At 42.7% G+C, this 20,615-nt stretch overlaps 1 protein-coding gene across 1 annotated transcript in view; it reads left to right on the top strand.

Moving 5' to 3' along the window:
* CDH1 (cadherin 1) overlaps positions 1-20,615 on the top strand; it is a 55,811-nt gene that overhangs the window by 23,930 nt on the left and 11,266 nt on the right. Inside the window, exons 3-8 of the mRNA XM_029075393.1 lie at positions 11,451-11,665; positions 14,306-14,449; positions 14,660-14,815; positions 16,389-16,533; positions 17,854-18,026; positions 18,845-18,973. Coding sequence (XP_028931226.1) covers positions 11,451-11,665; positions 14,306-14,449; positions 14,660-14,815; positions 16,389-16,533; positions 17,854-18,026; positions 18,845-18,973 — 962 coding nt within the window. The remainder of the gene's footprint in view (positions 1-11,450; positions 11,666-14,305; positions 14,450-14,659; positions 14,816-16,388; positions 16,534-17,853; positions 18,027-18,844; positions 18,974-20,615) is intronic.

Here is a 20,615-nt window from a genome sequence, read left to right as displayed (position 1 = left end):
AAATAACTTACAGATATGGACATAAGTGCTGTGGGGCACTTTCAGCCATATGCCTTCAAAATTAAAGACTTTAAAAATACATTGAAACAAATGCCTTGTTGTCTTTGTCAAAGATGATAACACTTATTTCTTCTTTCAAAAAAATTGCTGGACAAGTGAGCACTTGTTCTAGAGTCATCTGCAAATACATGTGACCTGAACAGTTGAGTGTCATCTGAGGGGAAGTTCCTCTAATTCCTGCTGTCCTGTTAGGTAGTTTGGGAATCTTGTTTCAAATGTCAAGAGTATGGGGAATCACTTATTGTTCATTTCAAATGGAGCAGCACTCTCATTTTTACTTCTTGAATTGCCTAACTGATGAAACGAAAGTCTTGAAATATTTTCAGCAAGAGTTCTTCAGATTACACTAGGGTTAAGGCCTGCAGAATTTTGTTGGAAAATAAGTTATGTGCTTTTTCTAGTCAGCTCTTCTCATATTTATTAGGGAGTACTGGGGAAACTCTCCGTCTCCTCAGGAATAGTAGACCAGGAATAATGTACTCCTTTGCCGTTCATTCACTACTTCTCAATATCCTCTTCCTTCCCTCAGTCTCTGCTAGAAGTGTAAGTTGCTTCTTTGAAATTCAGCATTGTGACTTGCACGCTCGCAGTCACTTTCCTTCGTACTAACTACTGTAGAATAGCATGAGGTTTCGTTGAAACTTAAACAGGTGAGTAACCGAGCAGTGGATAGAGGTTACCTGCCATCAAGTGACATCCAGAATTCAGCCCAATCATTTTAGCCTATCTTTAGAAAAAACAGAGATGCTTCTTTGGAAAACTGACCTTTTAACGGGTCATTGGTTTGAGGGTTTTCAGTTACTTGCAAAAATGCAAACTTTGAGAAGATAATATGCAAAAGGTGGGGAAAAGTTCTTCTTTATCTAGTGATCTTTCAGATTTCCCTCTTCACATTTTGAAGCCCAGTGAGGTCTCATTTTTAGATGAGCTGGCGGGAGGGACTTTGTAGCTACAGCTACATTTGTAGCTACAGCTGGCGGGAGGAACTTAACTCAGCAAGGAGTGGTGTGGGTACCCCAAAATGATGGTGTCCATCTCCTGGGTGCCAATCCCCTTAGGAGTTGCATACTGGCAAATAGTTTGGGTACTTTCAAATGAGATGGGCCAGAGGAATAGGGTAGAGTGGCAGACCACCAGGAAATACAGGGAAATCTGAACCTCCTCTGGATTGAAGCCTGATAATCCCTGCTTAGTTCTCTTCTGCTCCCAGAACTTTGCTTCTCTAGCCTGAAATGGACATTGCTCACTGAGGGCCCCTATTGTGTTATTCTTTTAATTATTTGCATAACAAGTGTTTATTAACCTAGATATACTCAAATTTTTTTTAAAAAGTGTTCCTTTTTATACACCTCTTTCTCTCGCCCCCTCCTTCAACCCATGAAAAGTTCAAGTGACCTGGTAATAGTATTCCCTCCCATATTAGAATCCAGAGAAGGCTTATACACCCCACAACTAAAACCGCCAGTGCTTTTCACTCTATCTTTTATCGAAAAAGTGCTCTGAAGTAAAAAGTGAAAACTGCCTCCGACTTAGCAGTGGCATTTTCAGTCTTATGAGTGTGTGTGTCTTTGTGTGTGCCTGAGTGTGTGTTTTGTCCAGATTACTGACCACACCACTACCTGCCAGTCAGGTGGGAAAGCCCATGGCTCGCTGATAGATTCCTTTGATGAGCTCAGAACTTGCCTCCTCTTTGTAGTTAGTTTAAATTGAACTTTCTGCCAAAATTGTTGGGGAAAAATGTGGTTGCTTATGATCAGCTCAATATCTGCCTCCTAAAAACCCAATTTATACAGGAAGTTTTCTTCATCAAGGCAGAAAATGAAATTCACCTAGCCTTGACTGAGCAGCATATTTCCCTAGCTTTACTTGGCAAAATATATCACTTGCATGGTGTAAATTTGATCATTTTTGGCACATTTGTAAATTCTAAGTAGTATTAAAATGGTTCATTCTTAACTGTATACATTTGTTGGGTTTTATTAGATATAATATCCTCCCTATCTCTCAAGCCCATAACCATGGCATTATCCTCAATTCATCTCTTTCTTTCAACCCTCATATTTAATCTATCATCAAATCCTGTCAGTTCTACCTTCACAACATCACTAAAATCCCCCTTTCTTTTCCATCCAAACTACTACTAGTCTATGTAAGCACTTATATCTCTCCTCGCTGACCTCCCTGCCTCCTGTCTCTCTCCACCCCAGGCCTTACTTCACTCTACCACCTGGATCAATTTTCTAAAACAACATTCAGTCCATGTCTCCCCACCCACCAAGAACCTCCAGTGTTTGCCCATCTAGAAATTCCTTACCAACCACTTTAAAGTACTCAACCAGCTCACCTCCTCCTGCTGCACCTCGCTGATTTTCTTTGACCACCCACCCAGTCCATCTATTTCACTTACTAACTGCCAACGTACTCACTCGGCCTCAGTCTTATCCCTCATGCTACTGACCCCTTGCCCATATCCTTTTTCTGGCCTGGAATTCCCTCCACTTCATATATGAGGCCATCATTTTCCCCACCTCCAAAGCCTTATTAAAATCACATCTCCCTCAAGAGTCCTTCCCTGTTTAAGCCCTCCCCCCACCCCTTTTCCTCTCCCTTTTGTGTCCCATAAGCACTTGGATCTGTACTTTTAAGCCCGATAGTCAACCAACCCTCAGCTCCACAGCACTCTTGTACATATCTATATTTATTGTAACATCTCTCTCCCTCACTAGATCTAAGCTTCCTGTGGGCAAGGAATGTGTCTACCACCAACTCTGTTGTATTGTACCTCTCCCAAGAGCGTAGTACAGTGCTCTGCCCATAATAAATATTGATTGATAACATGTTTTACTATATAGTAAGGCAGAGCTCTTATTTAACTTGTCCTGCATGAGGATGCTTTATCCACCATAAGCTGGAGAAAAATAAGCTTCCTCCTCTTACTATCACCTGGGAGCTTTCAGTCAACCAAAGATTTTGATGGGGGTCAGTTGCATAGCTCAGCCAGTGCACAACAGAAGCTTTGTGTGTTCACTAGAAGAATTTCACTTGGGAAACCTGATACGGCAAGCTGCTTATCTCTTACAGAAAAAATGTTCCAGGTTAAAAAGCTGGCTGATTGGAGGAGCATTGACTCACCACAATGACTGAGTGTAGTTGTACAAAGTTTCGAGGACATTCATTAGATTTTTAGACCTTGAAACCAAGCGCCCTCATTTCTGTGGCTGTCAGCTTTTCTTTAAAACTGCCCTGTGAACAGTAATTGGTTTATGGCCCAGTACAAACTCTGGTATTAAAAATGTGTGTGTGTGGGAGTGTGTGATTTGGGTGGAAACAGTTTTTTATTTTGTTCCTTCTTGCATTCATTCCCATCCAAAATTTGAGCTTCAAATTCATCAAACTTAAGTTGTTGGTCTCTGTAATCCTTGTCAACAAAGTTGAGATTTTAGTATTCTTTTCAAATTGTTTTTTAATGGTATTTGTTAAGCGTTACTGTGTGTCAAACACTGTTCTGAGCAATGGGGTAGGTACAAGTTAATTAGGTAGGACTCAATCCCTGTCCTGGATAGGGCTCACAGTCTAAGTAGGAAGAACAGGTATCCTCATTTTACAGTTGAGTGAACTGAGGTACGGAGTATGTCTTTGCCCTGTGTTTGGTCTGTCTGCGGGGGCTGGGTAGTAATAGTTATGCTACCAGCCCCAGAGTCGTTACAAACTTTATGAACATTGATATTAGAATTGAAGCCAAGTGTTCAGGGAGTTATGTGATCTTGAATTATGCCATTTAACTAGTGAGAAGGCAAAATTTGCACTCAGCTAATTGAGAATAGGGGGTGACTTTTTTTTCTAATTGCAGTGCTCACATGTATTTTCTTTTCCTTTTTTTAAATGATATTTGTTAAGTGTTTACTCTGTGCCAGGCACTGAACTAAGCACTGAGGTAAATAACCAATTGGGACACAGTTCATGTTCTACGTGGGGCTCACAGTCTTAATCCCTGTTTTACAGATGAGGGAACTGAGGCACTGAGAAGTTAAGTGATTTGCCCAAGATCACACAGTAGACAAGTGAGGGGCTAGGATTCAAACTCAGGACCATCTGACACCACCGCCCTGTCTTCGAGCCCATACTTTTTCTACTAGGCCACACTGCTTCCCATAACTTTTCTTCCTATAACTCCTTGAGGGCAGGGTCCGTGTTATTTGCTTCTATTGCACTTTCTCAAGTGCTTAATACAGTTCTCTGTACACATTTGATGCTCCTTAAAAATACTGACTAACAATGAACCAGCTTTTCTGCCTTCTTGTCATTACTGTAGTTGGAAACTGCTAATACATTAAAAAAAATCAGTATTTTTTTGAGCATCTACCCTGTGCAGAGCACTGTACTAAGCACTTGGGAAAGTACAGTACAACAGAGTTTGTAGACGTGATAGCTCCCTACAAGAACTTGCAGTCTACAGGAGGAGGCAGATATTAAAATAGATTAGGGTTGGGAGAATAGTAAAGTAGATAGGGGAAATGGTAGAGTAAGGAGCTTCAATGGCAGTCTCATATGAATAAGCCTCAAAAGTAGTCTGTTTCATGATCTGATCTTTGTTTACCCTGTTGGAGGGTCATGTGTATCACTCCTTTTAATGTGTGGTTGGTTGATGCTCTTGGCACTTTAGTTCAAACGTTCATTAGTATAAAATTAAAATAAAGTTATGTCATGTCTCAGTTGTGGGAAGGTAATCGAGAAAGGCTAAAACAATAAATAACTGACACTTTTATGTGGAAAAACTACTCTAAAGCAACTGTTTCCAAGGGTCCAGATTATCGCATTAGCTGTGGGGAAAAAAACTGAGCAGTTACTGTCTCTGAGGGATGATGATTTGCTGCAACCACACAGTGTTGATATTTGGGCTCTCTTTTTTGAAATTCATAAAAGGCTATCTTCCAAAAGTAGACAGAGCAGCTCTGAGGCCGTCTTGTAGCGTACCCACTCACATTCCTGTTGTGGGGGAAGAAAATAAATTCTTCAAGTGGGTATGCTTAATGGCAAGGCAAGGAAAGAATGTTGTCAAGCCATTGAATTAGAAGCTCTCATATAGTTTCACCTCACATTACCAAAATCTTTTGAATTATTTTTGAGGGTTTTTTTCCTCCTCTTGAAATGATTGTTTACTGAGATGCTGTTGTTTGCAATCATTCATGTGTGCTAAGCATTGAACTAAGTCTTTCGGAGAGATTACACCACAGTAGAGTTGTTAGACACAATTCCTGCCCACAAAGAGTTTGTAGCCTAGAGGAGGAGATGGGCATTGAAATAAATTCAGCTCGGTGTAATGGCAGGAGATAAGGGCATGTCTGTAGTGCTGCAAAGATGAGGGTGGGGTGGATCTCAAGTGGGCAAAGAGTACAGACCCAACTTCTTAGGTGACACAGAAGGGACAGTTGGGAACATGAAGGCTTTGTCAGGGAAGACCTCTTGGAGGAGATGGGATTTAAGATGGCTTTGAAGGTGGGGAGAGTAGGAGGTCTGTTGGATGCGAAGAGGGAGGGAGTTGAAAGAGGCCAGAGGGAGGTTGTGGGCAAGGGTTCAGCAGCAAGATAATAATGATAATGAAGGTATTTGTGAAGTGCTTACTATCTGCAAAGCACTGTTCTAAGCACTGCGGAGGGCGATCGATACAAGGTGATCAGGTTGACCCACATGGGTCTCACAATCTTAATCCCCATTTTACAGATGAGGTAACTGCAGCGTGGCTCAGTGGGAAGAGCCTGGGCTTCGGAGTCAGAGGTCATGGGTTCGACTCCCGGCTCTGCCACTTGTCAGCTGTGTGACTGTGGACAAGTCACTTCACTTCTCTGTGCCTCAGTTACCTCATCTGTAAAATGGGGATTAATTGTGAGCCTCACGTGGGACAACCCGATTACCCTGTATCTCCCCCAGCGCTTAGAACAGTGCTCTGCACATAGTAAGCGCTTAACAAATACCAACATTATTATTATTTTTAAAGAAGTCAAATGACTTGCCCAAAGTCACACAAATGACAAGTGGCGGAGCTGGGATTAGAACACAGGACCTCTGACTCCCAAACCCGTGCTCTTTCCACTGAGCCACTCTGCTTCTTGTGATTGAGGTATAATGAGTAGGCTGGCATTAGAGGAATGAAGTGTGTGGGGGCTTAGTTGTAGATCAGCAAAGTAAGGAAAGGTGGTGACAGATGACAGTGTTTGAAAGCCGATGGAAAGGAGTTTCTGTTTGCAGAGGTGGATAAACAACCACTGGAGGCTATTAAGGAATGGGAAGACCGGACTGGAATTTTTTTTTCTTTTTAGGAAAATAATTTGGGCAACAGAGTGAAGTATAGACTGGAGTGAGGAGTGAGAGGAGGTAGGGTGATGAGGGAGGAGCCTGATGTAGTAGTCAAAGGCAGAATATGATAAAGTGTGTGAATCAGTGTAATAGTTTGAATGGAGAGGAAAGGGCAGATTCTGGAGAAGCTGTGAAGGTAGACCCAATAAAATTTGATGAAAGATTTGAATATGTGGATTGAATGAGAGAAAGCGAAGTCAAGGATAATGCCAAGGTTATGGACTTATAAGACAGGCAGGGTGGTGGTGGTGTCTACAGAATTGGGAAAGTCAACAGGAGGACAGAGTTTGGGTGGAAAGATGAATTCTGTTTGGGTATCGGGGGAACATCCAAGTGAAGATGCTCTGGTATCCATGGCTGACTTTCAGATCTTAAAATTAGTAAAAATCAATCAATCAGTGGTATTTATTGAGCATTTACTGTATATATTTGGGAATGCATAGGAATATCATCATACAATAAAAGTGGGAAAATAGTGGCACTCCCATTTTACAGATAAGGTACACAGAAACAGTGAAGTGATCTCATTTGCCCATGCCACTTAGCAACTTGGGGTACAGTAGGATGGCATTCATGTCTTAGAACATCAGTTTTCTAATTCGATTTAGCAGTAGTCAGTTGATCGTATTTATTGAGCGTTTACTGTATGCAGAGCGCTTGGGAGAGTCTAGATACATTCCCCACCCACAACAAGCTTGCCCTCTAGTTTACCCCAAGGAGTTGTGGAAAAGGACTATTACTAGTGAAAAAGAGAATCTGAGTTTTGCCTAAAAAGCTCTGCTCTTCCCTTTGTTGGCTTAACTGGAGTTTTCTGGAACTCTCCTGCCCTGAGGGCAGGGTAGGCCGGCGTGGGAGTGTCATAGCTACTTCTCATTCATCTTCAGAGGCATCAGCACAAAGGATCAGCTTGCCAGGGAAGGGCACTACCTAGAAATTCCTGCTGAGTCTGCTTGCCACTTTGTAGGATTGAGAGCAGAGCAGGAAAAGTTCATATTCCATTATATATAAGGAGATTTATAGAAGTACATTTTAATAAGACGTTTCAGGTTCTGTTAATCACTCCAAAAGAAGTCCTTTGTAAAGTTTTCAAGTTTTTCCTGCTGTTTTCTAATTACAGAATCAAGGATTTGCTAATCTCCCCTGTCCTTGCTCCCATTCTTTTTCTCTCGTCTTCCCCTTACCTGTTTTGTTTCTTCTCATCCTACGCATCTGGAAGGAAAAGATGGCATAGCTGGAAGTACTGTTTTATTTCGGTTAGATGAGGGTTCGGAGAAAACCTCAAATGCTGCTTGGTGTGTCTCAAGTCCCATCCCCATCTCCTTGGAATTCTGCCCAAGGGTGGGGTAAATTCCTAAAATACTTCGCCATTCCAGATGATAATTACAATTTCAGATTTTGTTGTGACTACTCTTGTTCTAGGGTACTCAGGGGTACCTTTCTTTACTTGCTAACGGGTGGACACCTCAAGGAGGGTTATTGAATCATACTCTCGGTGTGGTGCTATCGATATAGGCTCTAGTTAGCGGTCAGCCAACTGAGGGCTAATATTTAGGGAAGGGAGGGATGTTTTTGTGTTCATTCCCAGCATGTTGTGCTTGCTAGAAGTGAGCTGTCAGGGATTCAGCATAGAAGATTTTGTTGCTGCCTTTACCTTAACTCTACCGATAAATGGAAGTGATCAAGTGATGCATTTCTCCAGAGAGTAGGGCCTGCCCTTTTCGGAAATAAATATCCAAAGGAAGAATTTTGGAAACGCGTGGCTCAGTGGAAAGAGCCCGGGCTTGGGAGTCAGAGGTCATGGGTTTGAATCCTGGTGCTGCCACTTGGCAGCAGTGTGACTGTGGGCAAGTCACAACTTCTCTGGGCCTCAGTTCCCTCATCTGTAAAATGGGGATTAAGACTGGGAGCCTCACGTGGGACAACCTGATAACCCTATATCTACCCCAGCGCTTAGAACAGTGCTCTGCACATAGTAAGCGCTTAACAAATACCAATATTAAATGCCCCTCCCTGGACTAGGCTGGACACCTCCGACCTAGATGGACTCGTAGCTCCTTTGGATTTTGCTAGGGTGACACCAAGTGGGGGAAACAGGAATTGCAGGGGAATTGAAAACAAAGACCATTACTTGCTCTGCTTTGAATTTCCGTTGTTGTCAGAGGAAGAGCTTTCTTTCCTCTCTATCTTTTTCTGACTTTATGGAAGGAAAAGGAATGGGAGTTAACCCCAAGGGGATCAAAAGGCGCGCCCTCAATGGAAGAAATCGAGATGGCCCTATTTGAAATGTATCCAACTGTAATTTCATTAATCTGACATTCAGGAGGGAAAAGTGCAGGGTAGTTTCCTTAGGAAACAAAAATAAAGCACAGATACAGAAAGGCACTGGTACAGTGGAAAGCCTTGAAGGTCAAAATTAACCATACTCGGGTCAATTCAGAAGTATGATTCAAAAAGCAACAGAGCTGCAGAATGTTCTAACTGTATGAAACCCAGTTTCTCAACATAGTATCCCATACCTGCCCCCAGTCTGCATCCAGATTAACCTTTGTCAGCCTTGATCTCTCATAGGCTTTACAATCGAGTATCTCCTTTTACGTTCAAGTGCTCTCCATCTGAATGCTCCACAGTCACTTGAAACTCAGTATGTCAATAACTGAACTCCCCATCTTCCTCCTAAACGATCTTCTCCTCCTAACTTTACCATAACTGTTGTAAACACCACCATACTCCCCCTAAAACATAGCTTTAGTGTCAAATTGACTCCTCTCCTCACTTATTTTTAGTTTTTCTTCAAATCCTGCTCGTTCTTCTGTACTATTTCATATATCTATCCCTTCTCTCCTCCTTTACCACCACCATAGGACAAGCTTCTATTACTTGGCGGCTGAATTAGTACAACAGGCTCCATTCTGCCTTAAGCCCCTTTGCAGAGGCTCAAATCATCTTCGTAAAAGGTCATTCAGAATGCATCACCCCATGATTCATAATTATCTATGTAAAATGCCTCTCAGAAATCTCCACTGGCTTCCCATTCCCCTCTGCCTTGAACAAAGACTTCTAACAATTGGATTTAAGGCTTTCCACCAGCTAGCGTCTCAGGCCTCCTTTGCTTCTCCCTCTCTTCTCCTAACTACACCTCACGCATTCCTCACTGTAAGATTCATTCATTTATTCATTCAGTCGTATTTATTGAGCCCTTACTGTATGCAGAGCACTGTACTAAGCGCTTGGAATGTACAATTCGGTAATGGATAGAGACAATCCTTGCCCAACAATGGGCTCACAGTCTAAAAGGGGGAGACAGGCAGCAAAACAAAACAAGTAGTCAGGCATCAATACCCTCAAAATAATTTAAGTAGAATCATAGATATATACACATCATTAATAAAATAGAGTAATATAATAATATATAAAAATATACACACCTTAGATCCCTTGTGGAATCTCTCCCCTCTCAAATCTATCAAATCATAACCCTTCTCACCATCAAAAATATCACCTCCTCCAGAAGGCATTCCCCATTTCTATCAATCCATCATTAGTATTTATTGAGTGCTTACTATGTGCAGAGCACTGTACTGACCACTTAGGAGAGTACACTATAACAGAGTTGGTAGACATGTTCCCTGTCCACCACGAGCTTACCGTCTAGATGGGGATACAGACATTAATATAAATAAAATAAATTACGAATACGTAAGTGCGGTGGAGTTGAGGGAAGGGTGAATAGAGGATGCAAATCCAAGTTCAAGGGTGACAGGAGAGTAGGAGAAGAGGAAACGAAGGCTTAGTTGGGAAAGACCTCTAAATCCCACCTTCCTTAGCCATTTCATCCCAGCACTCAATTACATATCTTTATGTTAGTTTAAATCATTTCACTTCAAAATGTGAGGAATGGTCACATGGAGAAGTGTCAAAAATAATTAAACGGAAAAAGAAATTGCAGTTGTTGAACCTAGAGAAGAGAAGTCTAAAGTGTGAGTGCCTCCTCTAGACTGTAAGCTCGTTATTGGCAGGGAACACATCTACTAATTCTGATGTTTTGTGCTCTCCCAAGTGCTTAGCACAGTGCTCTGCACATAAGTGCTCAAAAATACAATTGTTTGGATTGATTCACAGCTGACTCTGCCCCAGTCTTAAGCTGTCTGAGGCTTGATCATCTATTGCCACTTGATAGTTCTTCCTCCTGAAGAGTGTGACTAATAAAGAATGTTAAGCACTTTAGGGTGAACATTATAAGTAGGTTTTTAAATGTGGAATTCAATATAGAAGTAATTACTAGCCAACATTCTCCCTCCATCTTTTCTAAAAAAAAAAAAAAAAACCATCAAGCAAAACAAGGAGAAAAGCACCACTCTTAGCAATTGCATTTCCTTTCTTTCCTCAGCACTTATACCTATGTATATTTTATTTGTATTTTCAATTATTCAGCTATTTTCATCCCAATATAATTTGTACTATTTCCTGCCCTATCTTCCTGCTTTCACTGTTTCTAAATACTTTTTGTTTGTCCACCTTGTTAGACTGTAAACTCCCTGAGGGCAGCAATCAGGTGTCATGCTTCTGTTGTACTCTCCCAAGTGCTTAGTACAGTGCATTACACCCTGATCCTTAGTAAATGCCACTGATGATGATGATGCAGTGTGGTGTCTTGGCTTGTTGACAGAATTGTCCAAGCAGATGAGGTTTACATTTTCCAAGCACTTAGCTTTTATTATGAGTTAAAGGCATTGGATTGATGGCTCTTTCTGTTCTTATTTGGAGCTATGTTGGAGAAGGTTTTTTGTTTTTTTTTTGCCTTTTTTAAGACTGCTCATCAACAGGACCCTTTATGGAATGACATGAAATTCTGTATTCTATTGGATTGTGACTTGGAATCCATGTTTTTATATTTGGGATTTAAGTAAAACAACTTCAGGTCCTGAGTTTGGGACCCTGGTGGGTTTTTGAGGTAGGTTCACCTTGAATACTTCTGAATGAGAATGACTCCATTTATCATCCTAATAGTTCTAATCGGTGCATATTTTGCTCTTCAGTGAGTTTTGAAGACTGCTCCGGAAGCAGGAGAACAGCTTACCTTCTTGAAGACACACGATTCAAAGTGGCAACCAATGGAGTGGTTGCAGTCAAGCATCCTGTATGGCTTCATAACTTAGAAATGAGTTTCAACATCCATGCTTGGGATGCCACTGGCAACAAGCTCTCTACTAAAGTTACCCTGAAAAGAGCAGCACAACACCATCACCACCAGGTATATTTGCATACTGCTTATTAATGGTTGGAAAGGATAGTCATTCCTAATTAATTCTTTCTTGGGTTGTTTCTTTTTCTTAATGCTATGTGTTAAACGCTCACTATGTGCCAAGCATTGTACTAATCGCTGGAGTCGGTATGAGATGATCAGGTTGGACATGGTCTCTGTCCCTTCTTGGGTTGACAGTCTAAAGAGGAGGGAGAACAGGCATTCCCCATTTTACAGGTGAGGAAACTGAGTCATCTAGAAGTTAAGAGATTTTTCCAAGGCGCACACAGCGGGCAATTGGTAGAGCTGGGATTAGAACCCAGATCTTCCCACTTGCAAGCCTGTGCTCTTCTCACTAGGTCATGCTGTTTCCCACTAGACCACATTATTTTATAATGGCTTGCTTTGTGCTGGAGGGCAATTAACTCACCAAGAAGCAGTCATTTCTTTGTCCTCTACTTTGTACACAGGTATGGTGCCAATTAACTAGTTCTTTAATGGGGAGGAATTTTTGGAGAAGAGGGAGGCAGTATCGCCTAATGGGAAGAACATGGGACTGAGTCAGGAGACCTGAATTCTAGGCCCAGCTCTGCCATTGGCCTGCTTTGTGTCATTAAACCTCTCTGTGCCTCAGTTTCTTCATTTATAAAATGGGGACAAAATACACACTCTCCCTATATCTCTAAAATTGTGGGACAGGAACTATCTTTGATTTGAATGATCTCCCCCAGCACTTAACAGAATGCCTAGCACATAGTAATACGTGTGGGATTAGTCCTGCTTCATATAAAAGGAGATTATGAGGGGAAAGTAGTATTATCCTTTCTAGGAATTATCTGGCTGTATTCCTCCCTTTCTTCTGTGGAAGCGAATCCTTGGCTGCCTCCGTCACCTGGAAAATCCAAGTTGCTGAGATTTTAATACCTCTTGGTGGATTTTTATTTTCTTTCTTGATGGATGGTGGCGTGGGGGAGGGAGAGACATAAAGTCCGGTTGTCGTGGCAGTACCTGGCATCTTAACTCTTGCTTTGCTTTCTCCATTTCTCCATCTCACTTGGTTGGCAGATGATTAATCCCTCTCTCTTCCCCACTCCCTCCCATCTCCATACTCTCATACAGTCCATCAGTAGGCTTCAAGGTTCTCCGTCACCTTGCCCCCTCCTTCCTCTCCTCCCTTCTCTCTTTCTACTGCCCATCCCATAGGCTCCACTCCTCTGCCGCCCACCTCCTCACCGTCCCCCGTTCTCGCCTATCCCGCCGTTGACCCCTGGCCCACGTCCTCCCGCTGCCCTGGAATGCCCTCCCTCCTCACCTCTGCCAAACTAATTCTCTTCCCCTATTCAAAGCCCTACTGAGAGCTCACCTCCTCCAAGAGGCCTTCCCAGACTGAGCTTCCCCTTTTCCCTTTGCTCCCTCTGCTGCCTTTCTGCCCCCCCTTTCACCTCCCCTCAGCTAAGCCCCCTTTCCCCCTCTTTCCCTCTGCTCCTCCCCCTCCCTTTCCCTCCCCTCAGCACTGTGCTCGTCTGCTCATTTGTATATATTTTTATTACCCTATTTATTTTGTTAATGAGATGTACATCCCCTTGATTTTATTTATTGCTATTGTTCTTGTCTATCTATTTCCCCTGATTAGACTGTAAGCCGGTCAATGGGCAGGGATTGTCTCTATCTGTTGCCGAATTGTACATTCCAAGCACTTAGTACAGTGCTCTGCACATAGTAAGTGCTCAATAAATACTATTGAATGAATGAATGAATGGTGTTTATTGAGCATTTTACTGAGTGCAGAGCATACACACAACTCTCCCCAGTGCTTAGTACAGTGCTCTGCACACAGTAAGGGCTCAGTAAATACGATTGAATGAATAATGTCATTTTGAGAATGACCATATGTAGGTGCACATATAATGGTGAGAATTTCCGTTGGTGAGAATGGAAATTATTCCAGGAGCCTTTACTCTCTACTCCTGTTAAATCATTTATATTCAGTTAAAGAATCATTTGCTTACTAATGACGCCAGGAGGTTCTGAAATAATTTCTACTTTCCTTCCATCCTCTCTTGCAGTAATGTGCTTGGACCTTTAATGGTGCGAGGCTAATCAATACTAAAACCCCATGAAGAGTTATTTTATTCTCAGTCACTTCTTTCTGATGAAATCTAAATCGAAGCTCTTATTTAGGGCCGACAGCTCAAGTTTCCTAGTTAGTGGTAGCTTCTCTGACTCCGGTATGTTTATTTGGTGAGATTTTTATTACTGTTATTGTGAAATGTCATCATTCACACAGTCCCAAGATACTCTTCCATTCCTAATACTCTGCTGACTACCTTGACTGAGTAAATCAAGAGATACTTCTCCTGGAGAAGTTGCTTGAATTTTTCAGATTTTGTTTCCTTGTAGGGGGAGGGCATTTGGAGGGTTTGGGGGAACCTGTTAGGGGAGAAAGGATGGAATTCAGAGCTGTAAAACGAAATGGGAAGTTTTTGACTGAAATATAATTAGACATCACCAAAAGCAGCAGTGTATTTGACAGAACTCTGCTAATTGTGCAGGAATCTGAAGGTTGGAGGATCTTAAACAAGGATAGTATGAGGCCTCTTTTGTAAATCCTGAATCATCTGCTTTTGCTTCTCAATTTCTGTCCCTTAGGAGTCTTCTCCTGGAGAACATTCAAAAGTGCTGCTGTTCCCTCAATCCCACTCTGGTCTGAAGAGACAGAAGAGGGACTGGGTTATCCCTCCCATCAACTGTCCTGAGAATGAAAAGGGACCGTTCCCTAAAAATCTGGTTCAGGTATGACGGAAACATTTTCTTGCTTTGGTGTGGGACCATCCAAGTATTAAATATAATAGGAAAGCAATGATTGCTTTGTGGGATAGAGTTGATTAGGAAGAATAAGAAGGAAATGTGAAGTCAGGGCTCTATAGCCCCTTGTTCTGCAACCTCTTCCTTGCTCCTGTCACCCCACTTCCTTTTTGCTGATTTGATTTATTTTGTTTTTAGATCAAATCCAACAGAGACAAGGAGACCAGGGTTTACTACAGTATCACTGGCCAAGGAGCAGATAAGCCTCCCATGGGGATCTTCACTATTGAAAGAGAATCTGGGTGGCTGAAAGTGACGGAACCGCTGGACAGAGAAAAAATTCCAAAATACATTGTGAGTCGTTCTGGTGGGGTCTGCAGGCTCAGGAATGCACAATATTCCCTTTATCATATCAGACCATAGTAGAATGTCAGGATTTAATCATTAATTGGAGCTGGGAAAAGATTTATCCCAACATCTCTAGGCCATTAATTAGGGAAAACAACTCAGGGTTCTGGATGGTATCATTGTGCATAGTGTTGCCCTACTGTGTTTTCTTAATGCCAGGTTTACTCCAGAGTTTGCAGTAATAATAGTTTTGGTATTTGTTAAGCGCTTACTATGTGCAGAGCACTGTTCTAAGCACTGGGGGAGCACTGTTCTAAGCACAGGTTGTCCCACGTAAGGCTCACAGTTAATCCCCATTTTACAGGTGAGGTAACTGAGGCACAGAGAAGTTGTGACTTGCCCACAGTCACACAGCTGACAAGTGGCAGAGCCGGGATTTGAACCCATGACCTCTGACTCCCAGGCCCGGTATCTTTTCACGGAGTCACGGTTTAATGAACTTGAGACAGTGACTAAGTGTAGAAATCACTGTTGTAAACTGCAGTTTGTTCACACTCCTGTTTCTGCCCTCAAAACTGCTGCTTCTCCTTGAACCCAAAAGGCAAACCTCCGAGTTCTGGGTTTTAGTTCTTATCTCTGCATTACTTCTGCTCTCCAAATATGGCCCATCTGCGAGATCTCTTCCCTCAAACTTTCAAATGAAGCTTTTGTTGTGCTTTAGCAGCACTGGCTTTTAGGGATATTTATTTTGGACAGCTAACTCTGTAGAATTGTACTCTCCCAAACGTGCTGTACAGCGTTCTGCATGCAGTAAGCGCTTAATAAATACCAGAAGCCGCATGGCATAATGGATAGAGCACGGGCCTGGGAGTCAGAAGGTCATGGGTTCTAATCCTGGCTCTGCCACTTGTCTGCTGTGTGATCTTGGGCAGTCACTTTACTTCTGGGCCTCAGTTACCTCATCTGTAAAATGGGGATTAAGACTGTGAGCCCCATGTGGGACTGGGACTGTGTCCAACCTGATTAACTTGTATTTACCCCAGTGCTTAGAACAGTGCTTGGCACAAAGTAAGTGCTTAATAAGTAGCATAATTATTATGACCATTTATTGATTTTTTGGGACAGAAATTAGTAATACATTTCCGCTGAATGCACAGTTCTATTGACGTGATTTAAATGTACTTTTAAAAAAATTTTAACTTTCCACGGGACAAATGGTTGTAGCCACTAGGCAGAAGGTGACTGCTTGGAACAGGGCTGAACTAGGTAAGAGGTAGAAGAATTTACTGCAGGACTGTTTTTCCCTGCTGACGGGCTCTTGGCCCACCATCTGGTAAAACCTCACATAGAGAAGACCTGACCAATGCAGGTGGAGACTGCCTTGATCAGCCCCAAGGGTCCCAATTTAACAGGAAATAGTGGTAAAAAAAAAAAAATGGGGAGTGGAAAGACTGTCTAATGGCTCTGGGAATGTGGGCTGGTAATGGGAAACCTTAGCGAGGTCCTTATGCCCAGGATCTAGTCTTTCTTCCACTGTACCTCATCCCGTCAGACCCTGTGCTATCTGCTTGTTTTGCAGCTTCAATCCCATGCAGTGACTTCTGATGGGAAGACCGTGGAAGAACCTATGGAGATTGTGATTACCGTGACTGATCAGAATGACAACAAGCCCCAGTTCACCCAGGAGGTCTTTGAGGGTTCAGTAGTCGAAGGATCCTCTCCAGGTATTAGAATGTGTCCTTTAAACCTCATACCTGCAGCAGATTTTTAACATAATAATAAGATTTAATAATAATTGTGGTATTTGTTTAAAGACTTACTACGTGCAAGGCTCTGTACTAAGTGCTGGGGTGGGTACAAGCAAAATCAGGCGGACACAGTCCCTGTCCCACAAGGTACCCACAGTCTCAAACCCCATTTTACAGATGAGGTCACTGAGGCACAGAGAAGTTAAGTGCCCAAGGTCACACAGCAGACAAGTGGCAGAGCTGGGATTAGAACCCATGACCTTCTGACTTCTGGGCCTGTGCTCTTTCCACTACGCCATGCTGCTTCTCTACATGAAACAAGTTGTTTGGGGTTTGCACATAATCCCTGGAATCCCTGAGTGATCTCTTCTTCTGAACAGATAGTCTCTCTGAAAGACCAGTGTTGAGGTGGCTGGAACTGCCGAGTGGGATGGGTTAGAAAGTATCCTCCTCGATTCAAAGCCAAGGCTCCCTTAGATTAAAAAAACAAACAAAAACTCCTTCTCTGAGTGAACCCAGGAGGCAGACTGGTGTGTCAGAAGTTAATTTAAGGTCGTGGGCATGTTTAGGAAGTTCCACGTGAAAGGACAAGGCCAGGATCTGCACAGTTTGGGAAACTAAAGACCTCAGAAGTGGTCCTGTCAATAGCCCCTTGGTTTCTCCCTCCATTTCTCAGAGCAGTCAATCAGTGGCATTTATCGGGTGTTAACTCTGGGCATGAGCACTGTACTAAGCACTTGGGAGGGTACAGTAGTTAATAGACATGATCCCTGGCTTCTAAAAGTTTGTAGATTAAGTGGGACAGACACTAACATAGGGAGAAGCAAAAGAGTTCAAAGATACAGCGTGGCATATTGGAAAGAGCATGGGCCTGGGAGTCAGAGGACCTAAGTTCTAATCCTGCCTCCACTACTTGTCTGCTGTGTGACCTTGGGCAAGTCACTTAACTTCTCTGTGCCTCAGTTGCCTTATTGGTCCAATGGAGATATACTACTTCTCTCTTCTAGTTTGACTATGGTTCCCATGCGGGACCTGATTATCTTGTATCTAATCCAGTGCTTAGAACAGTGCTTGGCACATAGTAAGCACTTAACAAATATAATAATAATAATTATTATTATTATTATTACAGTGCAGCATATAGTAAGTGCATAACAAATTCCACAATTACTATTAAGTGCTGTTGGGGGGAAATGAAAGACCTCCGAAATGGTTATTTGAATACCCCTCTGTTTTCCCTACCAGTCTCTCAAGGCAGACTGCACCTAACACCTTCTCCCTTTGGACTTTCCTAAGGAACCTCTGTGATGCAAGTCAACGCCACAGATAAGGATGATCCGAACACTTACAATGCAGCGCTTGTTTACTCTATCGTCAGCCAGGATCCTAAAGATCCTCAGGATAACATATTCACCATTAATCCAACTTCCGGCATGATCACTTTGCTCACATCAGGACTGGACAGAGAGGTTAGTGTTCAGAGGGTGAGACGATGGGCGCGCTCATTGAAAAGACTTTCTGGGACAGTTGCATCTAGTCCAGGGACTGTGTGCAACCTCCTCCCTCTCTGACACTCCTAGATAGCATAACCTGGATTGGAGAGAAGGGTCCAGAGGTTGTACTGTCCTAAACTGTTTTACTGTGGTTTCAGCACTCAAAACAGAGTGGACTTGATGTCTATCAGTGTTTGTCTGAGCTTAGTTTTAATTGTCTCAGAGCTGTTTATCGCACACTCTATGCTCCCAAGCTCACTTTTTCAGTCTTGTTCTCAGCTCTTCCGCTTCCTGACTCATGCCCTTTCTCCTGCCTAGAACTCCCTTAACCTTCAAATCCTTTCTCTCTCCCCTCCTTCGGAATCCTTCTGAAATCTTTTTCCGCTAGGAGACTTTCCCCCAGTTAATTTTTTTTCTCCCCAGGTTACATCCTGTCAATTTCCGTCTTAGCATTTTTGCATCCCCCCAAGTCTTGCGCACTGGCAACCATCTGTAACACTTTTGTGCATATTGATTTGCGTGCTCCACCATCTAAGCATTTTCTCTAATCTGGAAATTATTTTGTAACTGTTTCAAGTTTGTAAACATCTCATAGCTAGAGAGTGTGTCTTCTATCTCTATCACAAACTCACCAGAGTACATAGTTCAGTGTTCTGTATACACCAGGAGGTCAGTAAAGACTATTCTAAGAGTGAGTGCTTTATCTGACATATGCTACTTTTTTTTTTTGGAATTTAAAAGGATATTCAAGAACGGTCAGCGGCTTATTATTTTTGTGTGTGCTTGATTTGCAGACTATCCCGCAGTATAAACTGATTGTACAAGTTGCTGACATGAATGGTGAAGGCTTAAGTACAACGGCTACAGCAGTAATAAATGTCGCCGACAGCAATGATAACCCACCTATCTTCGACTCCCCAGTGGTAACTGCGTGACTACTTTTGGTTACTTCCTGTATCATGGAAGGCAAAGTTCCACAGATGCTCAGAAAATAGATCCAGAAAGACCCCAATCTCTTTTAATCAGATATTTGAGAATCTGTTTCCCTCGCCGAATATTTGGGAAGTTGGTACACAAATTTAATGATTGCTTACTTCAGACAGTTAATTTCCTGTTTTAGAAGCTCACTTCAGGGTAATAGTTGGTAAGGGCTCTTTCCTTGGCTAGGACCCTTCTAACTAATGTTTTTCTAGGTGCTTTGACACCACCTAAATCTTAGGACTATGCAGAGCTTGGAGCAGTGAAGTTAACTGAGGTCCCATCAGTTATCCTGTTCCATTGAAAGCAGCTAAATATGAATTTATAAAGGGGAATTGCTTATTTCTGTTAATGCCAATGATGAATGGTATTTGTGGAATGCTTACTATGTGCCAAGCTCTGTATTAAGCACTGGGGTAGATACAAGAGAAGCAGCATGGCTTAGTGGATAGAGCATGGGCCTGGGAGTCAGAAGGTCATGCGTTCTAATTCTGGTTCCCCCACTTGTCTGCTGTAGGACCTTGGGAAAGTCACTTCACTTCTCTGTGCCTCAGATACCTCATCTGCAAAATGGGGATTGAGACTGTGAGCCCCACATGGAACAGGGACAGTATCCAACCCAATTTGTTTGTATCCACCCCAGCTTAGTACAGTGCCTGGAACCTAGTAAGCATTTAACAAATACCTCGATTATTATTTTTGTTATACAAGGTAATCAGATTGGACACAATCTCTGACTCAGGTGGGGCTCACAGTCTAAGAACTGCTCATTCTTCCTCCATTCCACACATTTAAACAATGGTATTTGTTTTATGCTTACTATGTGCAGAGCACCCTACTAAGCTCTTGGGAGAGTACAATACAACAGAGTGAGCAGACACGTTCCCTGTCCACAATGAGTTTATAGTCCAGACTGGAGACAGACCCATTTGTCCCTCAGCCTCCTCTGCTTTTAGCTCGCTGGTCTGAGACCAAGTGGTTTTGTTATGAGACACCTCTGCACTGAGGCCTGCTTTTTCTTGGTGGCCCCAGATGATGCGGGTTGTTCTGGCTGACAGCTCGGTGTCCCAGCAGTCCAATAGGTGACCCAGGTCAGGGGGAGGGCAGGGAGGGGACCGGGGTACTTCTCCCATGGACCTGAGCTAGCCAGAGTTATATGCATCAGATTGAGAATGGATCCTTGGGATTCACGTACGCTGGACTAGGTGGGTACCAACAATCTGACCCAAGGGGTGACAGTGGTGGATCATCAAGGTGGAGGTTGGTATTACAAGCTTGAGGATCCTTCAAGAAGGAAACACTCAGAAGAGAAATGTGTGTGCACATGGGGCTAGGGAGTGCCATTTCGTTAGTGTTAGTCTCATTGCTGTTCTTCTTATTGTTATCATCTTGTTGCCTCTCACAGCATGGCTGTATAAAACGGATAGAACAGGACCTGGCCGATTTTATATTTCTGCTTTTACTCCAGGGGCAGCAATAAGCCCATCCTCTAGACTCTCAGCTCGTTGTGTGCAGGAAATATGTCTGTAGTTATATTGTACTCTCCCAAGTGCTTAGTACAGTGCCTTGCACACAGCACCCCATAAA

This window comes from Ornithorhynchus anatinus, chromosome 11 (assembly GCF_004115215.2).
Source record: "Ornithorhynchus anatinus isolate Pmale09 chromosome 11, mOrnAna1.pri.v4, whole genome shotgun sequence".
NCBI lineage: Eukaryota > Metazoa > Chordata > Mammalia > Monotremata > Ornithorhynchidae > Ornithorhynchus > Ornithorhynchus anatinus.
The sequence above is the reverse complement of the archived record's forward strand: the minus strand, read 5'-3'. Positions and strand labels throughout refer to the sequence as shown.